At 65.3% G+C, this 19,969-nt stretch overlaps 3 protein-coding genes across 3 annotated transcripts; 2 read left to right on the forward strand and 1 right to left on the reverse strand.

The window, feature by feature from the left end:
- Nucleotides 1-656: 656 nt before the first annotated feature.
- On the forward strand, nt 657-2,727 carry CCR10 (C-C motif chemokine receptor 10). Its single transcript, XM_030966268.1, has 2 exons — nt 657-668; nt 1,651-2,727. Exons 1-2 carry the CDS (start codon nt 657-659, stop codon nt 2,725-2,727), a joined length of 1,089 nt encoding a protein of 362 aa, XP_030822128.1.
- Nucleotides 2,728-5,003: 2,276 nt separating this feature from the next.
- PLEKHH3 (pleckstrin homology, MyTH4 and FERM domain containing H3) lies at nt 5,004-11,962 on the forward strand. The gene is given in 14 exon segments (XM_030966131.1): nt 5,004-5,201; nt 7,015-7,070; nt 7,711-7,799; nt 7,925-8,119; nt 8,297-8,454; nt 8,594-8,717; nt 8,980-9,277; nt 9,356-9,563; nt 9,792-9,928; nt 10,046-10,166; nt 10,245-10,472; nt 10,474-10,695; nt 10,776-10,967; nt 11,048-11,962. Coding segments are annotated over 14 exon segments (2,364 nt in total). The 5' UTR covers nt 5,004-5,048; the 3' UTR covers nt 11,231-11,962.
- Nucleotides 11,963-12,743: 781 nt separating this feature from the next.
- On the reverse strand, nt 12,744-19,813 carry TUBG1 (tubulin gamma 1). The gene is made up of 11 exons (XM_030966214.1): nt 19,671-19,813; nt 19,330-19,442; nt 18,662-18,829; nt 18,404-18,472; nt 17,572-17,651; nt 16,841-16,967; nt 16,086-16,172; nt 15,720-15,869; nt 14,313-14,465; nt 13,880-14,041; nt 12,744-13,433 (listed from the first exon to the last, which is right to left on the reverse strand). Exons 1-11 carry the CDS (start codon nt 19,717-19,719, stop codon nt 13,236-13,238), a joined length of 1,356 nt encoding a protein of 451 aa, XP_030822074.1. The 5' UTR covers nt 19,720-19,813; the 3' UTR covers nt 12,744-13,235.
- Nucleotides 19,814-19,969: the final 156 nt, after the last annotated feature.

The following is a 19,969-nucleotide window of genomic DNA, read 5'->3' on the forward strand; positions in this document are numbered from 1 at the left end:
TCCCCCCTGAGGAGAGGAAATGGGGCCTCTGCCCCACAGGAACTAATCTGCTTTTTAATGAGGAGCTGGGAATCGTGTTGTCAACAACCAGCAACAGGCATGCCCGGCACTGTGGGGATGCAGCACCAGGCTGGGAGCCCTGGGTGAGTGCCCTGCACCAGCAGCCACTCCAGCTTCTGGAATCACCACGTTTGCCATCAGGAAAAGACAACCCTAGACCAGACAGGGCTCTGCTGATCCTGCCTGAGGAGCACCCTGCCTGTGCCCAGCTCAGTGGCAGCCCCAGCAGCCCTCACTCCGTTCATTGGTCCCATTCTCTCTGGTCCTGCAGAAGCCAACAAGAGCCCTGGGCTGGGCTGGGGTTTCCTGCATGTGCCAGACCCTGCTCCCCTGGCTGGGTGCTCCCAGGTTTGGCCTGCACACCCACATGACAGACACTGAGCAGAGCTATTTCTGTCCCCAGCATGCAGATGTAAAAGATTCATTATAGCTCCAAAGTCGGGTCACACCTGCCACCTTGCTTTTCTCCCAGGGCTGGGCCTGTGGTCTTCACGTTTTTCATAGTGGGAGCTGCACGTGGTCAAACCACACGTTAGAAAGAGCTGAGACACCAACAGCTTCAGACCCAGAGGCCAGGGGAAAGGCTCTGCTGTGCAATGACAGAGCAGGTAAGGGGGCTCCAGGGTGAGGGGTTTGCTGGGAACCAGGAAGGACTCCCCCCATCACTGGCTTTTCTTAGTTTTTTAGTGAGTCCTGTGGGTTTAGACTGAAAGGCAAAACCCTGGGCAATCAGGGCGGTGCCTGGTACCCCAGGCCCTGAGCAGGAAAGCGTCTATAGGAGCTGCTGGAATCAACCTGCCCAGGCACTGGGTTCTGATCCCAGCTGCACCCCAGAGCTGTTGAGGGGCCCAAGCCCAGCCTGGGCCCACTGAGAGGGGCCAGAGTGAAATTGCTGAGTCAGAGAGTGTCAGATCCTGATCTCCAGGTCAGTGGGGTCCCAAGTGACCAGTACCAGGCTGTACCAGGCTGCAGCACTGTCCTGCTGCCCCAGAGGGGTGAGCAGCTGGGAGGTGGGAGCGCTTGTGCTCAGCTGCCTGTGAGGTGTGGGGCAGGAGCTCCCTATCTGGGAACAGGACCGGGCAGTGCAAGGCTGTGCCCACTCTGGGGTCCCAGGGGGTGCGTGGGGGCTTTGGGCACCTGGAGATGCAGGTGTGGATCCCCAAGACTCAACTGTCCAGGGCCATAGGCTGGGTGCTGAGCCCCAGAGCAGCTCCCCTGGTACGTGCAGGGTGAGTTTGTGGGACAAGGTGTAGTGCTGGGGATGCCGTGGCTGGGGTCATGTCCCTCCACCAGCTCTGCTTTGCAGATTCCTCAGGAAGCCTGTGGTCACTTTTGCAATGACTGAGCAAGGCAAAATGAACCGCTGCGGGGTGGGTGTGAGACAGAAACAAAACCTGCAAGTAGGGTCAGGGGCAGGGCTGGGGGCTGTGACACACCCGGGCTGGGCTCCCAGTGGTGAGGGCGGGTCAAGGAGGGCTGCCCTGGGTGTGCCCTGGGCTCCCAGTGTGCGGCTGGATGGAGAAGCGCTGTCCCAGGTGTGGTTCTGCACCCCGTGTCCGAGCAGCCCCTGCCGAGCCTCCCTCTGCACAGGTGACTCCCAGCCCCTTCTCAACAGAGCTGATGGCCACCACTGACTTCTACCCCTGGGAGGACGTGTACTCGGGCGAGGCCAGCACGTTGCCAGAGCTCTGTGAGAAGCAGGCAGTGCAGGGCTTCGCCCGCACCTTCCAGCCCGCCGTGTACCTGCTGCTCTCGGCGCTGGGCACAGCGGGGAACGGGCTGGTGCTGCTCACACACACCCGCTACCGCCAGGCACGCAGCGTCACCGATGTCTGCCTCCTGCACCTGGCTCTGTCCGACCTCCTGCTGCTCCTGACGCTGCCCTTCGCCATCCTCGACACGCTGCAGGGCTGGTCCCCGGGCGCAGTCGCCTGCAAGGCGCTGCAGGGTCTCTACGCCCTCAACTTCTACAGCGGCTTCCTCTTCCTCACCCTCATCAGCGTGGATCGCTACGTGGCCATCGTGCGGGTGCCGGCCGCCTGCCGCCTGCGGCCCCGGGCTCGCCGGCTCGGCTGCCTGGCAGCGGGGCTGGCCTGGGCGCTGGCCACGCTGCTGGCACTGCCCCAGTTCATCTACAGCCAGGCAGAGCAGCACCAGGACCTCCGCCTCTGCCGTGTGGTCTTCCCCCGCGAGGTCTCACGGGCAGCCCGCGGTGCCACCAACCTGCTGCAGGTGGTGCTGGGCTTCGCGGTGCCCTGCGCGGTGATGACGAGCTGCTACGCGGCGGTGGCACGGACGCTGCTGGCGAGCCGCGGTGCCCAGCCCCAGCGGGCTCTGCGGGTGCTGCTGGCTCTGGTGCTCGTGTTTGTGGCCCTGCAGCTGCCCCACAGCCTGATGGTGCTGCTGGACGCGGCCGAGCTGCTGTTCCCTTGGGAGATGAGCTGCGCCCAGAGCCGCCGCAAGGACCTGGCGCTGCTGGTCACGGGCGGGCTGGCGTACCTGCGCTGCTGCCTCAACCCCCTGCTCTACGCCTTCCTCGGCCAGCGCTTCCGCCGGGAGCTGCGGCTGCTCGCCAGCGACTGTGTGGGGTCCCTCTGCCCGCGCTGCTCCGGCCGCCCCAGTCCCCGCCGGCGGACGTCGCTCTCCAGCGCCTTGGACGTGCTGTAGGAGCCCGGTGCCGCGGGGCTCGGCGCCTCCGCGACTCCTCGGGGACAGCCCCGTCTGTGCGCAGACCTGCCCCGGTGAGCAGCGGACACGGGCAGCCCCGGACAGCCCGCACGGCGCCTGCACACGCCTGGGCAGCGGGGAGAGCAGCTCCGCAGCGCCCGCACGCCCTGCGAGTGCCCGCAGTGCCCGGCGACCCGCGGGGCTGCGGTCCCGGCAGAGACCCTGCAGTGTCACCGCGCTGCGGGCCGTGCGAGGTTTTGTGTGCTCTGGGGGTCCGGGCGGTGCCGGTGAGCCGGCTCGGTGGGTGCAACACCGGGGCCAGGCAGGCAGCTGGCTCCTACTCTCACAATAAACCCCGAACGAGCTGGTTTTCACTCTCACAATAAACCCCGAACGAGTCCCGGTGGGCGAGCGCGGTCTCCGTGCGGGGGTTTTGCGGGGCTCCGTGGCCACGGGCAGCGGCGGGCGATGCCTGCAGGAGGCAGCAGAAGCTCACGGCTCCTGGTCGCCTCCGCTCGTCACCGCCGCTGGAGGGACACGGAGCCCCCGGACAGGGGACAGCAGAGAGAGACCCCCCCGGAAAATCCCTCCTTGGGTCCTGCACCCCAGGGCGGGGGCACAGGGAGGTTTGTCTCCCCTCTTTATTCCCCCCACGAGCTCCCGGGCCACGGCACATCCCGGCCCCGAGGCTCTGCGGCACCAGGGTGCTGCGCTGGGGCTGGCCCGGCCCGGACACGTGGCGACCAACACATGACCACGGGCTAGGACATGGCGAGCGACACTTGTCCCACGGGCTGGCACATGGTGCCATGGGCCGGCAGCGCCGGGGCCGTGTCCCATCACCAGGCCTGGCTGAGGAAACGCTCCACAGTGAGGGAACAGGACTGGGCTTGTGGTGCAGCTGCTCATGGAGCCTCCCAGCAGAGCTGGGCATGCAGGGAAGAACCTCCTGGTCCTGCTACTTCCTGATCACCCCCTGCTCTGTTTGTGATTAGCCCAGGGCTCGACTGGAAGAAGACATTCCAGAAGCTTCCCCTACTGCTGGGCCAGAAGCAGGTTACTGCTGACTCAGCAGCTGCAGAAGCAGGGTGCTGGGCCTCTGTCCTCCACAGCCCTCGGTGGGGATCAAGAGCCAGATTCGGGCAGTTCTTGGCCACACAGCACAGCTGCCCCTGCTGCCCACCCAGCCTGTGGTCTGGGGTGGTCCCATTCCAACCCTCCGATGCCCCCACAGCTGGTGGGCTCTGCTGGATGCTGGTGACTGCACAGCCGGCCCCACACCCGGGGCTCAGCCCCAGGCACAATCCAGAGCCGGCTGCGTGGGAGGGGAGCTGGCAGCCGGAGCTTCCTGCCTGAGCATCCCGGCAACCACAGGCTCCCAGGGACGGCGCTGACCCGACAGCTGCAGCACAGCCAGAGCCTCAACTCCTGGGGCTTCAGGAGCGGGACCAGGGCCTGGACACTGCCATGGCACCCATGGCTCGAGGGTGCCACAGACCCTCTGCCACTGGGCTGAGTTGAGCCACACAGCTGTGGCACCACCATGAACGCCTTCCACCAACTCCTTGGTGGAAAGTCGCTATGAGGGCCTGCAGGACAGGCATGGTGTCCTCCTGCCCACCGTGTCCTCCTGCCCATGGCATCCTCCTGCCCATGGTGCCCTCCTGCCCATGGCGTCCTCCTGCCCACCGTGTCCTCCTGCCCACCGTGTCCTCCTGCCCATGGCATCCTCCTGCCCACAGTGTCCTCCTGCCCATGGCGTCCTCCTGCCCACCGTGTCCTCCTGCCCCACCGTGTCCTCCTGCCCATGGTGCCCTCCTCCCCACGGTGTCCTCCTGCCCACGGTGCCCCCCTGCCCGAGCACAGAGCCCACGGTGCTGCCCGCTGGCGCAAACTCGGCTGAGTCGCCATTCCGGGACAGGCGCCAGCGCTGCAGGAGCCAGGGCATCGCACGGTGCGGGAGCCGCGGGGCAGGGCAGGGGCCCGTGCCCGGTGCCGGTGCCCACACCGGGTGCAGGCGGCGCTCAGTGACGGTGCCCCCGTGATGTGCCGAGGGTACCCGGTGCACCCTACCGGCGGCAGTGGCTCCGGGAGCACCGTCCCCAGCGCGGCCCGGCCCCGCGCTGCCCCCGCCCCGCCGTGACGCACCGGCGGCCCCGCCGCCCCGGGCGGGAGCTCCGCCCCGGGCCGCGCGCGGCGATTGGCGGCGCCCGGTGACGCGCGGCCCGGCCCGCCCGGGGCGGCGGCGGGCCGGCGGCCGGTGCGCGGGGCGGGCCGGTCCCGTCGCGTCCCGGTGCCGTCCCGTTGGTGTCGGCGGGGCGATGCCGTTCCCGGGCGGGCTGTGGTGGCTGCTGTGCTGTCGGCGGGGCTTCACGCTGCTGCGGCGGGACTACGGCGAGGCGGAGCGGGAGGCGGACGGCGAGGCCGAAGAGGAGGAGGAGGCGTCCTTCGAGCTCCGCGCTCAGGGAGACCAGGTGGGCCCGGCACCGGCGCCGGGACGGCCACCGTGACGAGCGCGGACGCGCCGCCGGGGCGGTCCCGCTCGGTGCGGGGTGCGTCGCTCCGGTGGGTGCGGGAGAGCCGCAGCCCAGGGGAGCTCCGGGCGGGCGCGGAGGTCCCGGGCCCGCGGGGCAGGACCGACCGTCCCGCCGTGTGCTGCTGCCCGGGCTGCCCGCTCCTTGGGGCAGGGACCGCGGGGTGCCGTGCCAGACCCGCGGCGGGAGCGGACCGGGGCTGTCCCGGGAGCACGTGCCGGGCGCGGGGAGCGGGCCTGGATCTCCCCTCTCCGGCTGCTTCCTCTCTGGAGGGGAACGGAGCGGCGGAAACCGGTGCTTCCTCCGGCCGGGCTGCGTGTGCGACGGCTGATAGCGCGGGGTGCGGGGGCAGCTCCCGGGGCTCCGCTCCGTCCCGCCGCTCTCCCGCACCGAGCGCCGTGGGGCCGGATCCCAGCCCGGACTCGGGGGACGCAGGGCATGGTGACTGCCCTGCTTGCTGCGGCCCCTCTCCCCTGCCCGCTGCGGGGGCTGCAGCACGGCCCTGGCTCCGTCGGTCCCTTAGCAGCAGGTCGCCTTTCACAGCAGTGCCAGCCCGTGGGGACAGTGACAGGGCTGGAGCTGGGCCCTCTGGGGACTGACTGGCGGCAGTGCCAAGGGCACAGCTCCGTAAGGAACCGTCTTCGGGCTTCCCACATCGCATGGGCCGCGCTGGCTCCGGGCTGGCGTGGGCGACTGGTGACGCCAGCTCCCCCGAGAGCCCTTTGCTGTGGCCAGGGGGTCCTTGGAAAGCCACAGTGTCAGCCGCCCCTTGGTGGGAGCGTGGGAGCAGCTCCCCTGGCCCCGCCGCCGCAGCTCCTCTCCTGTTTATTTATATCCCTGCTGCCACCGCTGCCTCCTCTGGACTGCCCGCGAGAAGCCAGGCGCTGCCTCCCTCCTGCAGCCCTGAGGAGCGTGTGAGGCCCTCCCCAGTGGGACAGTGTCTGGAGCTGCTGGCCCTGTGCATGGGCACCAGCACTGTGTGACAGGTGCCCTTAATGCCACAGGTCAGTGGCACCCGGCCCTGCCCCACAGCACAGCCATACCTGCGGCGGCTCCCCCCCTCCCTGACGCTATTTTTAGCATCTGTCTCTTTTTCTTGGCCTTGCGTGCTCTGGCCTGTCGAGCCTCTGGCTGTCCCGTTGGGCTGCAGCTGGCAGGAGCTCCCGTGCATCTCCCAGGACAGCGCTGCCGGTGCTGCCATGTCCCCGCACCCCACTGCGCCGGGCGCCGTGCCCGCCCCGGTGCCTGCCTGTGCCTGGGCTCTGCCTCGTGTCCCAGCATGCGTGCCAGGCCTGTCACGTGAGCCCCACTGTCCATGTCAAGTTGTGCTGCATGAGGAGGAACTGACCCTGTCCCACTGCAGGGCCAGGGACTTCCCAGTGCTGCGTCCCACCGCCGCGGGCAGGAAGTCAGCGGCCCCATTACAATGGGACTTTGTGCCGTAAGCGTATTACTCAGCACTGACCTTGTGCAATTCTGCACGGTATTCAGCCAGCTGGGTCAGCTCAGGACACACGGCCAGCGCGCCCGCCGGCTGCCCCCGCGCCCGGGGTGCCCCAGCTGCAGCCCTGGTTCCTGCCGTGCCCTTGTGGGTGCCAGGGCTCCTCTGCCCCGTGGCAGCAGGGTGTGAGGCTGTCTCTCTGGGCCCACAGCTGGGTTAATGAGGAGGAGGAGGCATACAGTCATGCCTCACCCTCTTTGCATGCGGTGCCAGGTAATGACCATGGGGCTGAGATGTCTCCTTCCTCCCCAGGGATCCCTGGAGGTGAGCCTGAGCCAGCCCACCCGCAGCAGCAGTGGCTCGGAGCGGTGAGTGTTCCCCTGCCTTGTGTGGTGCTGCAGGAGCTGAGGGACTGGCGTGTTGTGGGAGGTTGCCCTGGTGCTGGTGTGTGCTCCACCGTCCTGCCCACTGAGCTAGCGCCAGGCTGTGCTGCTCTGTCAGGTGGAGCAGGGAGTGGCAGAGCCGGGACTGCCGTGCTTGTCCCCGTCCCTGGCGCATCCTCAGGCACGTCTCCATGCCCCTGCCATGCCGGAGAGCTTGACTGCCTCAGGCTTAGCTGATGGGGCTGTGCATGACTCTTGCTGTGCCAGGAGGCTCTGCCAGGCTGTGTCCATCAGCAGAGGCTGTGCCCTGGGGTGCTTGGTGCTGAGGAAGACGGGGTGCCGGGGCACAGGGGCCTGCTCGCTCGCTGTACGCGCAGTTCTGACGCTGCTGCCAACATTCCTTCCTGGTTGTTCATTTTCCGAATTCCTTGGCAGGGCCAAGACTGCAAACAGCTTATTTTTAGCCGGGGTCATTTGCACCCAAGGCCTCTGTTCCCACCGCAGGGCTGTGGGGTGCCCAGAGCCCCTCGGGACCCAGCTCATCCCAGCCCCGAGGCCAGCTCCGTGCTCAGGGGGTCTGGGAGACCCCCGTGGGTGCCTGAGCTCAGCCCCATGTTGTCCTCAGGTCCCTGCTCGTTGCAGAGGAGATGCGCAGCCTCATCGTGGAGAAGGGCCCAGGGCCAGTGGAGGACGAGCCCAATGCTCTCGTGAAAGGTGGGATTGTGCCCCAGCTGTGGCTGGTGCCACCCCAGAGGGATGGTCAGACCTGTGCAGACCCTTCCCCATGCTGAGAAGCCGGTGGGGTGGATGTCAGCGAGGCTGAGGGCTCCCCTTCCCAGGCTGGCTGCAGCGGGAGATGCGGGGCTGCATGAAGACCCCCTGGATCCGCCCTCGGAAGTACTGGTTCGTGCTGACTCCTGACTCCCTGGACTACTACAGCAGCAACGAGAAGGGGGCCCGGCGCCTGGGCTCCCTGGTGCTCACCAGCCTCTGCTCTGTGCTCTGGCCAGACAAGCAGCTCTACAAGGAGACGGGTGAGGTGCCCATGCCCCTTGGGTCGGCTTCATCTTCCCGGCACAGCTTGTACCCTGTGTTACCCTGCCAGCCCTGAAGGTTTAGCCCAGAGGAGAGGCTGTGCTGAGCCCTGGGGCGCTGAGCCAGCCTGGCTGGGGTGCTGGTGGGCAGTGGGTGAGCGGGTCTGTGCCTTGCAGGCTACTGGAGCGTGACGGTGTTTGGCAGGAAGCACTGCTACCGCCTGTACACCGAGCACCTCAACGAGGCCGTGCGCTGGGTGTGTGCCGTGCAGAAGGTCATTGACAGCAAAGCCCCTGTCCAAACACCCACCCAGCTGCTCATGCGTGATGTCGAGGTGAGCCCAGGCACCGGGCTGCCCGTGCCCACAGCTGTAGGCAGCATTGGGGTGGGTGTTTGGGGCCTCACATGCCCCAGGGTGGTGGTGGGGGTTTGTGCCAGGTTACCCCTCTGCAGCTGTTGCTTTGCCCCTCCAGGAGCACAGAGACAGCCCCGAGGTTCTGGAGCAGATCTATCGCTGCAACCCCATCCTGCGCTACACCAGTGGCCCCCTCTACGCCCCCCTGCTGCCCTTCCCCTACGGCAGCCTGGACCAAAGCGGTGAGCGGCAGCTGGGGGGCACAGAGCTGGGTACTGCACTCTGGGATGGCAGCAGTGATGGCTGGGCTGGATGTTGTGCAGGGCAGGTGGGCACTGCGCTGGGGCCTGGCTGGCCCTGGCTGTGAGGACAGTGCCCAGCTGCTGGCAGGGGGTCCTGGGGAAGACCATGGGGCTGTTAAACCCTATCCCATCCCATCCCACAGCCCCTGACCCCACAGCTACACCACAGGGCTGTTGACCCCTATCCCATCCCATCCCACAGCCCCTGGCCCCCGCAGCTACACCACGCTGCGTGACGAGGCTGTGAAGCTCTTCAACTCGCTGCAGCAGCTGGAGTCAGAGCGGGACCCGGTGCCGCTGATGCAGGGTGTCCTGCAGACCTGCCTGGACCTGCCCCCGCTGGTGGATGAGATTTACTGCCAGCTGGTGAAGCAGACTACGGAGCCGCCGGCGCCGGGCGGGCAGGGCGACCTGCACTACTGGCAGCTCCTCACCTGCATGAGCTGCACCTTCCTGCCCTCCCCGCCTGTCCTGCGCTTCCTGCGCTTCCACCTGGACAGGTGAGTGCCAGGGAGCTCGCCAGGGGCTGGGCACCCCTCAGGTTAGTGCCACCCTGATCCTCCTGGCATTTCTTGCAGGACAGAGAACCGTTTCCCTGCCTCGGAGATGGCCAAGTACGCCTGTTTCATCCGAGAGGCATTGGGAAAGACGAAGGGGAGGGAGTGCGTGCCCTCTCTGGAGGAGATCCTGGTGCTGATGCAGCGGCAAGAGATGATCTGCACAGTGCACTGCCCTGGGGCACCTGCCTGCAGTGTGGCCATCAGTTCCCACACCACAGCCGAGGAGGTGAGGGGTTATGGCTGTGCCAGGCAGGGGCCTGGGGACATTTTGATGCACAGGGTTGGGTGGGCAGTGTGCCACAGCAGGTGAGCAGGGTCTCTCCCAGCTGAGCCATGGTGGAGAGGGGCCAGGAGCTGTCTGCCTTTGCCCACCATGACCTGTCTGTCCCTTTTCAGCCCTGAGTGCCGTGGCCAGGAACACGTGGTCACCATCGGTTGCCTTTGTCTCGCCCAGGTGGCCCAGGAGCTTGTGTCACGCCTGGGGCTGTCCCAGAGCCCCAACCTCTTTGCGCTCTACGAGCAGTCCCGGCGACGGGAGCAGCCAGTGGGCAGTGCCACACTGCTGGCTGATGTCCTCACCAGGTTTGAAAAGTAAATGTCCTGTTCTGCTGCCTATGGAGGAGAGGGGCTGGGGGGCCACAGATGGGAGGGGACACATGGGTATGTGGCATGTCCACAAGCTGATGGAGCCGCTCCTGTCTGCTGCAGCCTGGCTGGAGAGGACCGGGAGCAGGACCCACCGTGCCGCCTCTGCTTCAAGCACTACGGCTTCCTGGACACGGACAACGTCCCACGGGACAGCCTGGAGTTTGCCCTCCTCTTTGAGCAGGTGAGTGGCACGCTGCGGTGGCTGTGCCATGGTGGCCGTGCCGCGGTGGCCGTGGCAGCTCACCCCGCTCTCTGGCAGGCGCACGAGATGGTGCTGCGGGGCTACGTGCCCACATCGGAGGAGACGCTGCAGACGCTGGCGGCCCTGCGCCTGCAGAGCCTCAACAGCGACTTCTCCACCCACGCGCCCTTCCCGCGCCTGGAGGAGCTCTTCCCTCCGCACGTGCTGCACGCCCGCCTGCCGCCCCTGCCCCACCGGCCCCCGGCCAAGTGCCGGGGGGCCCGGCTGCGCGCGGGGCTGCTGGCCGGGGGGCCTCTGGGGCCAGGCGCTGGCCAAGCAGCGGGCGGAGCGGGACCAGCGCCTGCGGGGCCGGCTGCGTGAGGAGGGGGCCAGCACCATGGCTGCCATCGTGGAGAAGTGGAAGCTGCTGCAGGGCATGGGCCGGCCCGAGGCCATGGCTGCCTACGTGGCTTTGGTGCGGGAGTGGCCTGGCTTTGGCTCCACGCTCTTCGATGTGGACCTGCAGGCGGTGAGGCCCCGGCTGGGGGTGGTACAGGGGTGGCACTGGGGGCAGTGGGCGAGCCTGACAGCCCTCTCTCTCCCTTGCAGAGCCCAGTGGGCGCCGGGCCCCAGCGCCTGTGGCTGGGCATCGGGGCCAAGGCTGTCTCGCTCTACAAGCCGGGAGAGCCCGAGCCCTTGGACAGCTTCTGCTACGGCCGCATCTCCTCCTTTGGTGCCTCTGACAGCAGCACCTTCCGCCTCTCTGTGGAGGATCGAGACCTGCTCTTTGAGACCTCCCAGGTAAGGGGCTGCCATCCCTCCACCCTCCCCTCTCACCAGGGGTGCCCCGCACTGACCCCCTGTGCCCCCTGTACCTTCAGGTGGACGAGATCGCCCAGCTCCTCAAGACGTACCTCGCCTCTGCGGGTGCCCAGCGGCTGCCCCGGCCCCAGGAGCCTCCCACCCGTCCCCCCGCTCCGGAGCCCACTGTGCTGCCCCAGGGGCTCTGCCCTGCTCCCGGGCCCTGGCAGCACCGGCCACCCGTGGGTTCCTCCCACAGCTAGCCCAGCAGCTGCTGTGGCCACGCAGGTGCTCCCACGGCTGGCGTGGGAGGGCAGCCAAGCCTGGCAGCGAGTGGCAGCTCTGTGCTGGCCCCCAGCTGCTCCAGAGAGCAGGGGGTCGTGCTCCCCCACTGCCATTGCCTTTCTGGCTATTCCCTTAATTTATTTTGAGACGCCTGCGCGCCCCACGTCTCCCAGCACTTTCCCTGGTGGGCAGCGGGGCCGCCCTGCTGTGTTCCCCACGCTGCCCCCAGGCCTGTCCCTGTCCCCTATACCCTGGTGCCTTTGCCTCCAGCACTTGTGCTGCCTGGCCACCCTGCTCGTGCCCTGGGCAAGCAGAGGGTACCTGGCAGTAGTGCTGTGCCATCATCTGTCTGTCCGTCCTCTGGACCCACCCCTTCTGGAAAGCTGCGGGCGGCTTTTGGCCAAGCTGCCCTGGGGACCCACAGGCTCCTCCTGCATGAGTGGCTGGGCTCTGCGGTGGCCCTGTGGCCAGGTTGATGTCACAGGGGTGGATGGTGGAGTGGCAGCTGGTACGGCTGGGGCTCGGCCCCTCAGTGTTGCCTCTGTAGAGTTTGTTGGTTCTGTCTTGGGATGGGGGGGGTTGGTTGGTTGTTTTTCTAAATAAATGCACAAAGGAAAGGCTGGGCCTCCTGTCCTGGAGCGTGGGCTGACAGCGGGAGGCTGGGACAGTCGGATCCCTGGGGCCGCCAGGGCAGCAGGGCCTGGAACAGGCAGCGGGGAGGAGCAGCAGAGCGTGTCCTTGGGGGCAGGGACTGCTGTCCCTCTGGTCATTGCCAGGCGACCTTTGGCATTTCACCAAGAGCACAGGCAGCTCCAGCTCCCCGGCAGCCCCTGGCACTGGCTGCTCCGGCGGGGGGAACTGCCCCAGCCACAGGGGCTGCTGCCAAAGAGGGCGTGGGAGCCCATGCTGCCACTGTGGCTGTATTTTTAGTCACCTGCTCTGTGCCCCAAAGGGTAAGAGGAAAATGCTAATTTTCACCTTGGGCTGCCTGGGCTTGGGATGGCGCCAGCACTGCCCCTTGTCCCCAGGCCACAGCCCAACTCCCACGGGTCAGGACCAGAGCTGCTGTGTCCACATCCCCTGACACTGTACGGCCTCACACCCGTGTCCTCCTGGTGTTGCTGTCCCCTGCCTCAGATCCTGAGTGGTGAGGGCACCCCCAGCCCCTCATGGCCACCCCTGCCCAGGGCCTCACGGCTGTAGGAGATCCATGTGGGTGCCGTGTGCTCTGCAGGCAGGGCGGTGCCAGTGCCAGCCCTGGTCAGCCGTGCAGGCAGGTCCTGCCAGTATTTCTGGCTCTGCTGCAGCAGTTGCCCAGTGCTGCCTGGGCCCCATGGCACTGCCAGCCGGGGCAGAGCTGGCCCTGCACACCCCAGGGCATGTCAGTGAGCAGTGGCCATGGTACTCCTGTGCAGTGGGGCTGGCTGGCTGGCAAGCAGCAGCCCCTGGCTTCCCTGCCTGGCTGTTCAATTTGGAGTCATGCAGGCAGCATCAGTGCAGGAACAGCCTTTATTAAAGCAAAATAACCTACAAAAATATAGATACAGCCCGTGCCCCAGGCCTGATCTGGCCAAGGAGGAACAAGGCTTCCGCCCAGGGCAAGGACTAGCTCAGCCACACGGAGCCTTTGGCCACGGGGGTTGTGTGCACCCAAACTCAGGGGGCCAGGCCTGTTCCCAGCCCCAGGGTCACTCTCCTCCTCCTCCTCACAGCAAGCGCTGCTCCCACAGGCAGAGGTTCCCTCCCAGCAGAGCGCGCAGCTGCCCCAGTCCTGTCCTGGGCCAGGGCACACGGCGGGGCGGGGGCTGTGCCCCGCTGAGGAGCTGCAGCTCCCCGCAGAGAGCTTTCCACAGAGGAGCACTGGCACGAGGGCTCTGCCACGCCAGGCAGCGCTGAGGGGTGACAAACGTGGGCACGGCAGAGACGAGGCCTGCCGGCGTGCGCGGGGGTGGCCACGGACCTTCCTGTCCCCTGGCAGGGCACTCACTGTTCCTGCGTGCCCCAGGAGATGTAGTCGGGGCGTGTGGCTGCGTGATACTCATCGATCAGCTGCTGCACGATCTCCCGGGAGTTGTCCAGCTCGTCAAAGTTGTCCTTGAAGATGTCCTCCTTGCGGAACTGCTCCAGGAAAGCCTCTCGCTTGCGCAGCTTGTCGTACTGCCGGCACGTCCGCTCGAACAGCTGGGGAGCAGCGCCGGGTCAGGGCACCACAGATCCCCAGGGAACCTTCCCAGAGGAGCCAGCAGGACTTGGGAGGACACTGGACCAGATCTGAGCCCTGTGGGAGCCACCCACCCCCATCTCTGCCTTTGTGACAGGCCCAGAATGAAGAGAAGATGGATGGATGAAGCCCAGGGACAGGGAGATGGACAATGCCCATGGACCGAGATGGACAATGCCCATGGACAGGGAGATAGACATTGCCCAGGGACACGGAAAGGGACAATGCCCAGGGACAGGAGGATGGACAATGCCCATGGACAGAGATGGACAATGCCCAGGGACACGGAAAGGGACAATGCCCAGGGACAGGAGGATGGACAATGCCCAGGGACAGGAGGATGGACAATACCCAGACACCACAAGGTCTGGGGCTGAGGGCTGAGCGTGGCAGGGAAGGCACTCACCGAGGAGATGTTGGTGTGGTTGGCCATCATGAGGCCACTGACACGGTGGGCAGATGGCAGGTAAGGGGACTTGCGGGACAGAGCCACCTGGATGCTGGCAGGGCCCCAGGGGATGAAGTTGGCCAACTTCCTCTCCCGGATCCGCTGCAGACTCTTGTGAACCTGAACAGCAAGGGACAGCAGGGTGAGGGACAAACAGCCTGGCTGCAGGAGCCCCAGGAGCTGCTCCCCACAGCCATGGGGAGTCATTTCAGTCATTCAGTCATTTCAGCATGACTGCTGCCTTTCCACGAGGCCAAAGCCCAAACAGGAGCAATCTGAAGCCAGCTCTCAGGCACTGCCTAGTCTCACCCCCAGGATCCCTCCATGGTGACCATGCTCTTCCCTGTGCCACACCACGGCCATCAGCACCTGAACAGCCACAGGGACTCACCTGTGTGGGATCCACCTCCCCCTGGATGATGTTGAGGATGGCAATGTAGCAGTGGTTGGTCTGCCTGTCTCGCCCTGTGGACACCATCACGTTTTTAGGCTGCAGCAACCTCCTCATCACGTCCAGGACTGTGGTTTTCCTCACACTGGCCACCTGCACAGGCCAGCCAGAGGTCAGAGGGAGTGGGTGTGCTGCTCCCTGCCCTCCTGCTGCCTGGGACACACTCACACAGGAGCAGGGGGCAGCTGGACAGAAATGCTCTCACCCTGGGGATGGAGTCACATGCAAAGCCACATGCAGGACAGGGAAATCCCAACACTGCACAACAGGCACAGCCAGGCCAAGAAACAAGAGTGTCAGTGGAGGCTCCAGCATGGGGGCTGTCTGGCCCACACCCTGCAGCACAGCAGGGGCTGGGGGTGAAACTCAGCTGAGAACACAGGGACAGGGACCTGTTTTATGTTGTTGCTGTCAAACATGGGTCCTGTCCCACTGCCAGGCAGGGAGAAGTGGGGGTTCAACAGCAAATCCCACTGCATGCCCTCCCTGCCTTGCCCAGCTCTGAGCTATGGGCAGCCTGGCCACTTCCCTCCCTGAGTGCTGCTGGGGCTTTGCCCAGCTGCTGCTGGCCAGGGGGGCCACAGCCAGGGCCAGCACCCAGCCTGCCCACAGCAGGGACAGCTGGCTGAGGTGGCAGCCCCCACCTGCACTGGCTGAGCCCTGCCCACACTCCTCCCTTGGAGGACAGATCACACACTGATACCCTTTTCAGAGCCAGCAGTTTTTCAGATTTGCTTCTCTGAGAAACATCCTGAGGAAATGCACGCAGGGAGAGGAGAAGAGCAGCTGTTAGTTCCTTCCGGGCCCTGGTGGGTCAGTGCAGGTGAGCACCTCCCAAAACAGAACTGCCCCACTGGCACCACGGGGCTGGGGAACACTGGTTAGGGACCAGCAGCACTTGAAGTGCAGAGGGCTGGCAAATTCACTCTCAGACACAGACTGAGCTTCAGGAAGGGTCTGACACCTGTAGCCCACCCTCAGTGACAACAAGCATTGGTGTTTGGACACAAATAACTGAAGCTGATGGCCCACAGGGGTGGCAGGACTGGCAAGGCCACTCTCCTGGCCTTGCTCTCATCACTGCTAAGGGTGGCTTTTGCCAGTCCAGACCCTGATGCATGCAGCAGGTAGCCTGGCACAAGCACAACTGCCTGCTCAGGTCTGATTCACTGCACACGCGGCCGTCACGTGGTGTGAGCACACGTGGGTTGGGATTTGGGACGTGAGCCTGGGATCTGGGACGTGCAGTGACAGCTCACAGCGAGACGAGGCTGACAGATGCTGCAAGGTGAGTGTGGCAGCTTCTGTGCCCTTGGGGATGGGGAGGAGAGCCTGGGGCTGCCTTACCGACTGGTCGGTGGTGAGCGGCGTGTAGCCCGTCATGAGGAAGTGCAGCCGGGGCGTGGGGATCAGCGAGGCAATCAGCCCAATGAGGTCGTTGTTCATGTACCCGGGATACCTGAGCGTGGTGGTGCTGGCAGACATGATGGTGGACACCTAGGGGAGAGGACAGACTCAGCAGAGTGTCACAGAGCGTGTCAAAATCTGCCTCATCATGCCTCCCTTCCCACGGCCAAGGGAAGGGCACAGGACCCTCACTCACAGCTCCAGGCTGCCCACCCCTGAGCCCAGCCCATGAAGAAGGTTCAGACTAAACTGAACACAGCAGGGAAACCCTGTGCTTGCTTCTCCTGAGGGAAAAGCCCTTCTCACCAGCTGGTTGATCTGTGAGAATGATGGGTTCTGGATGTGCAGCCGGTCTGTCGCGATCCGATTCAAGGCTGTGTTGTCCAGAACCACCTGCAAGAGAAACCTGGCTCTGAAGGGCCCCTGAGGCAGCTGAGGAAGACCAGTCCTGGCCATGTGTCCCAGGGCACTGGTGGTCCAGCACAGGCCCTGAGAGGAGCCCTCTGCACAAGTGGCAGACACTTGAAACCACAAGCTGACTCATGCGTGGCACGTAACTGACACCGTCAATGGAGCCTCTTCCCTCCCTCCTGGCTGAGCTCCCCATGCTCTCCCCAAGAGCTCTGCCCCTGGGCCAGCACTGCCAGCTGCAGCAGCTCCAGTGCAACTTCTCCTGCACTGCCACATGCAGGGAGCAGCTGCAGGGACGAGCAGGGTCTGGTCAGATGTGACCGAAGGCCCCGGTGCAGGCTGAAGGCGCTGCCTGGCTGGGGATGCTGTGGGTGCTGCATTCAGGAGGGGCTGCAGCACAGCTACAGAGAAAGCACAGCCAGTCCTCACTGCCTTGGCAAGATCTGCTGGAGCCAAGGCAGAAATGCCAGGCAGCTCTGCAGGGGTGAGCACCAGTGAGTGTCCCTGGGGCCACATCTGCTTGGTCCCTTTGTTTGGGGCGTGCTTGTTGCTGCACCTGGGGCTTACTCATTTCCCCAGGATGGGCTGCAGTTCTGAGCTGTGGGGACAGGGCTGTCTCCTCAGGGCTGGCTGCACCACGGGCCTCTTACCACACAGTCAGCATTCTGGGTCAGCCTCTTCAGTGTCAGCAGAGAGTTGTAGGGCTGGACTACGACGTCGCTCATCTCATCCTGGTTTGGGAACACTGAGTAGGTCTCCACCAGTTTCTTGGGATACCTGGTGAGAAGTGCAGCATCTCAAGGGTTAACACCATCAAGCTGCTCTCTCCCCTCCCACAAGCTGCCTTAGCAGTCTCCAGGGCTCAGGACAGGGTGAGTCACCAAAGCTGCAGCCAGAGTGGCTCCCAAGGAGGGAGAGAATGTGTCCCAGCAATGCCTACCCCAGCAGCACAGGAGCTGGCTGCCAGAGGAGCTACAGGGAGGCTGAGCCATCCACAGGCTGATTAAGCAGCTGCTCACAAGTCTTTGCAAGAGGATGCAAGCTGCAACAGGCCAGGATGGCAGCTCACAGCCTTCAGCCAGAGCCTCCCACCCTCCCCTGCACCGTCAGGGTGTCCGCAGGCAGCTGCCTGATAAGAACACTGAGGGAAGGCAGAGCTTGGACAGATCAAGTCCAGTTCCAGAGCCTCTGAAGTCCCCAGGCTATGAGGAGCCAGCCTTGTGCAGGCAGCGTGCCAGGGGTTGCACAAGGCAGTGTTTGGGTGGGGGTGGTGGCTCTGAGTCAGCGCTCTCCAGCTCCAGGCAGGCTGCCCAGGCTGGGCCAGGCACTGCCGTGTGGGGAGGGGACAGGGCTCTGCTCACCTGTCCAGGGCTGTGCTCACCTGTCATTCAGCCTCTCCAGGAGGTAGGAGCCCAGCCCAGAGCCTGTTCCACCAGCAATGGAGTGGCACAGCACAAAGCCCTGGAAGGAAGCAGCAGGCAGACAATGTGTCAGCCCTGCTACCTCCAGCAGAGACCTGCCAGACAGGGCCAGAGCTTCTCATAGCAGAGACTGATCCAGCTCCTCCTGACCCCAGCTCCTCCAGAGCCCAGCAGCAGCTGCAGCTCCTCAGGCCACTGCTGCCCACACAGTGCGATCCACATCTCTGCACACCCCACAAAGTGCAACAGCTGCTCGAGAGCACTCAGGCTCCTCCCACACAGACCAGCATTGGAACAGCTCCAATGTCACCTCCAGGGTCCAGTCTGTCACAGGAAAGGGAACTGCATGTTCTCAGCTCCTTCCTGGGTCCTTCTAGAATGAGGCCAAGCTCACAGTGCCTGGCTCCAGGGCAGCTCCCACATGCTCAGCTCCCACAACAGGCACCTGAATCTCCTGCCAGCTTGTTTTAGTGATGCTCTCCCTTCCCCTGCTGCCATGTCACAGCCTGACACGAGCACCTGGCAGTCCTGTCTGTCTGCACACAGGGTATGGTTCACATGGACAGTGTGCAGAAAAACAAGCAAACAGTGAGAGAACTTCTGGGGCAGGCTGGCAGGTGGAGTGAGGACAGACAGATCTGTCCCCAGATCCCCTCTCTACATGTTCTGTGCTCAGAAGCTCACTGAGCTAAGTCTGTGCCCACCAGAGTGCTGAGCTCAACCTTACAAAGAGCAACGTAGCTGGGAAAACACCAGGCAGGGCCAGCAGATCCAAATCCCTTGTTTACTTACTTCCAAGCTGTCACTCCCATCAGCCTCTCTGTCTATTATGTCAAAAATATCTTCATGGATCTTTTCTCCCTGCAAGAGAGATCACGACTGGTTTTGCTCCTTTCCCACACACAACATGGACAAGAGCTGCTCAAGCTCAGTGTGAAGCTGAGTCAGACTGGCAGTGTGGTCCTGTGCAGGGTGCCACAGGGTGCAGGGACACAGGACAAAGTCCCAGGGCTGAGGAGTCTCACCCAGCAGCACTAGGGCTGGTGGTACCTGTGAGAAGCCACTGGCCCAGTTGTTGCCAGCTCCCCCTCCATGCTCAGACAGGTAGATGTTCTCTGGGTTGTAGAGGTTGGCATAGGGGGAGTTGAGGATGGAGTGGATGACTCGGGGCTCCAGGTCCAGCAGCACGGCCCGTGGGATGTAGTGCTCATCATCTGCCTACAACGGGAGCAAAAGGATCTGCATGCTGCTGCAGCTCGGTGCCACCTCCTTCCCAGAGCATGAGCCACCCCTGGCTGCAGGTGAGGCAAGAGGGAGGAGAGGCTGCTCCTGTGCATGAGCTGCAGGTGAGCCCCACAGGGCGAGAGGGAGGAGGGAGAGGCTGCTCCTGGGCAGCCCGTCCGTCTCTGTGCCCCGGAGCTCTCCCAGCCGGCGAGGGGGAGGAACTCCCGGTGCTTACATAAGGCACTATCTATGGCAGCCCCAGCCTCGTGCCTCTGCTCCGCCTCCACAGCGCTCCAGTGACAGAGCGGGAGCGCGGGCGGGAGCCCGGAGCGGGCTGGTAGCGGGAGCCCGGGCTGAGCCGCCGCTCGCACCGGCACGGTCCGTGTGCCCGCGGGGGTGTGGAACGGGCACGGACAGCGAGCTGAGCCTGCCGGGGCACGGAGCCCCACGGGCAGCAGGGCAGCTCACGCTCCGCGGCCCGGGGTTGCCGGTACCTGGTAGAAGAAGACGTCCTTGCGGTCGGTGCCCTCGGTGGCGAACTCCTCCACGATGCCCTCGGGGCTGATGCCGTGCTCGGCGCAGAGCTGCTTCCAGAACTCGAACCCGACTGCGGGGAGGCGCGGTCACACGGGCCGGGCACCGGGGCCGGTACCGGGGCAAGGCCAGGAGCGCCCCGGCCCGCAGGCCCCGCCCCACTCGCGTGAGGCCCCGCCCCGTCCCGCCACGCCCCGCCCTGTCCCGCCAGGCCCCGCTAACTGCCCCCCCCATCACCACAGCATCCCGACCCCGCCCGGTGCGCGCTGCCCCGGGCCCGCCGCGGCCGTGGCGCGCTCACTCTGGTTGCCGCACTGGCCCAGCTGCAGGGTGATGATCTCCCGCGGCATCGCGGCCGAGGCTCCGCTCCGCTCCGCGCCCCGCCCGACTCCGGTACCGCCGCGTCTCCCGCCGGCGCCAACGGCACTGCGCGTGCGCGCTGCTCGCTTCCGGGGCAGCGCCGCTCCGGCAACGCGCGTGCGTCCCGGCAGGAGGTGCGGGCCGCGCGTGCGCCAAGATGGCGGCGCGCGGTGTGGCGTCGCAGTCGGTTGCTGGGGGCCGCCATGGTTGCGGCGGGCGCGCGCGCGGCGGGCGGGCGGA

Source organism: Camarhynchus parvulus, chromosome 27, assembly GCF_901933205.1.
Source record: "Camarhynchus parvulus chromosome 27, STF_HiC, whole genome shotgun sequence".
In the NCBI taxonomy this organism is placed as follows: Eukaryota; Metazoa; Chordata; class Aves; order Passeriformes; family Thraupidae; genus Camarhynchus; species Camarhynchus parvulus.

Bases quoted from the DNA above. Each gene is read 5' to 3' on its own strand.
- TUBG1 (XM_030966214.1), bottom strand. From the start codon at position 19,719: ATGCCGCGGGAGATCATCACCCTGCAGCTGGGCCAGTGCGGCAACCAG. The intron at 16,173-16,840 runs GTAAGAGGCCCG...TTTCTCTTGCAG, and splicing joins CCCAGAATGCTGACTGTGTG to GTGGTTCTGGACAACACAGC. The intron at 15,870-16,085 runs GTGAGAAGGGCT...CCTCTCCCCTAG, and splicing joins TCTCACAGATCAACCAGCTG to GTGTCCACCATCATGTCTGC.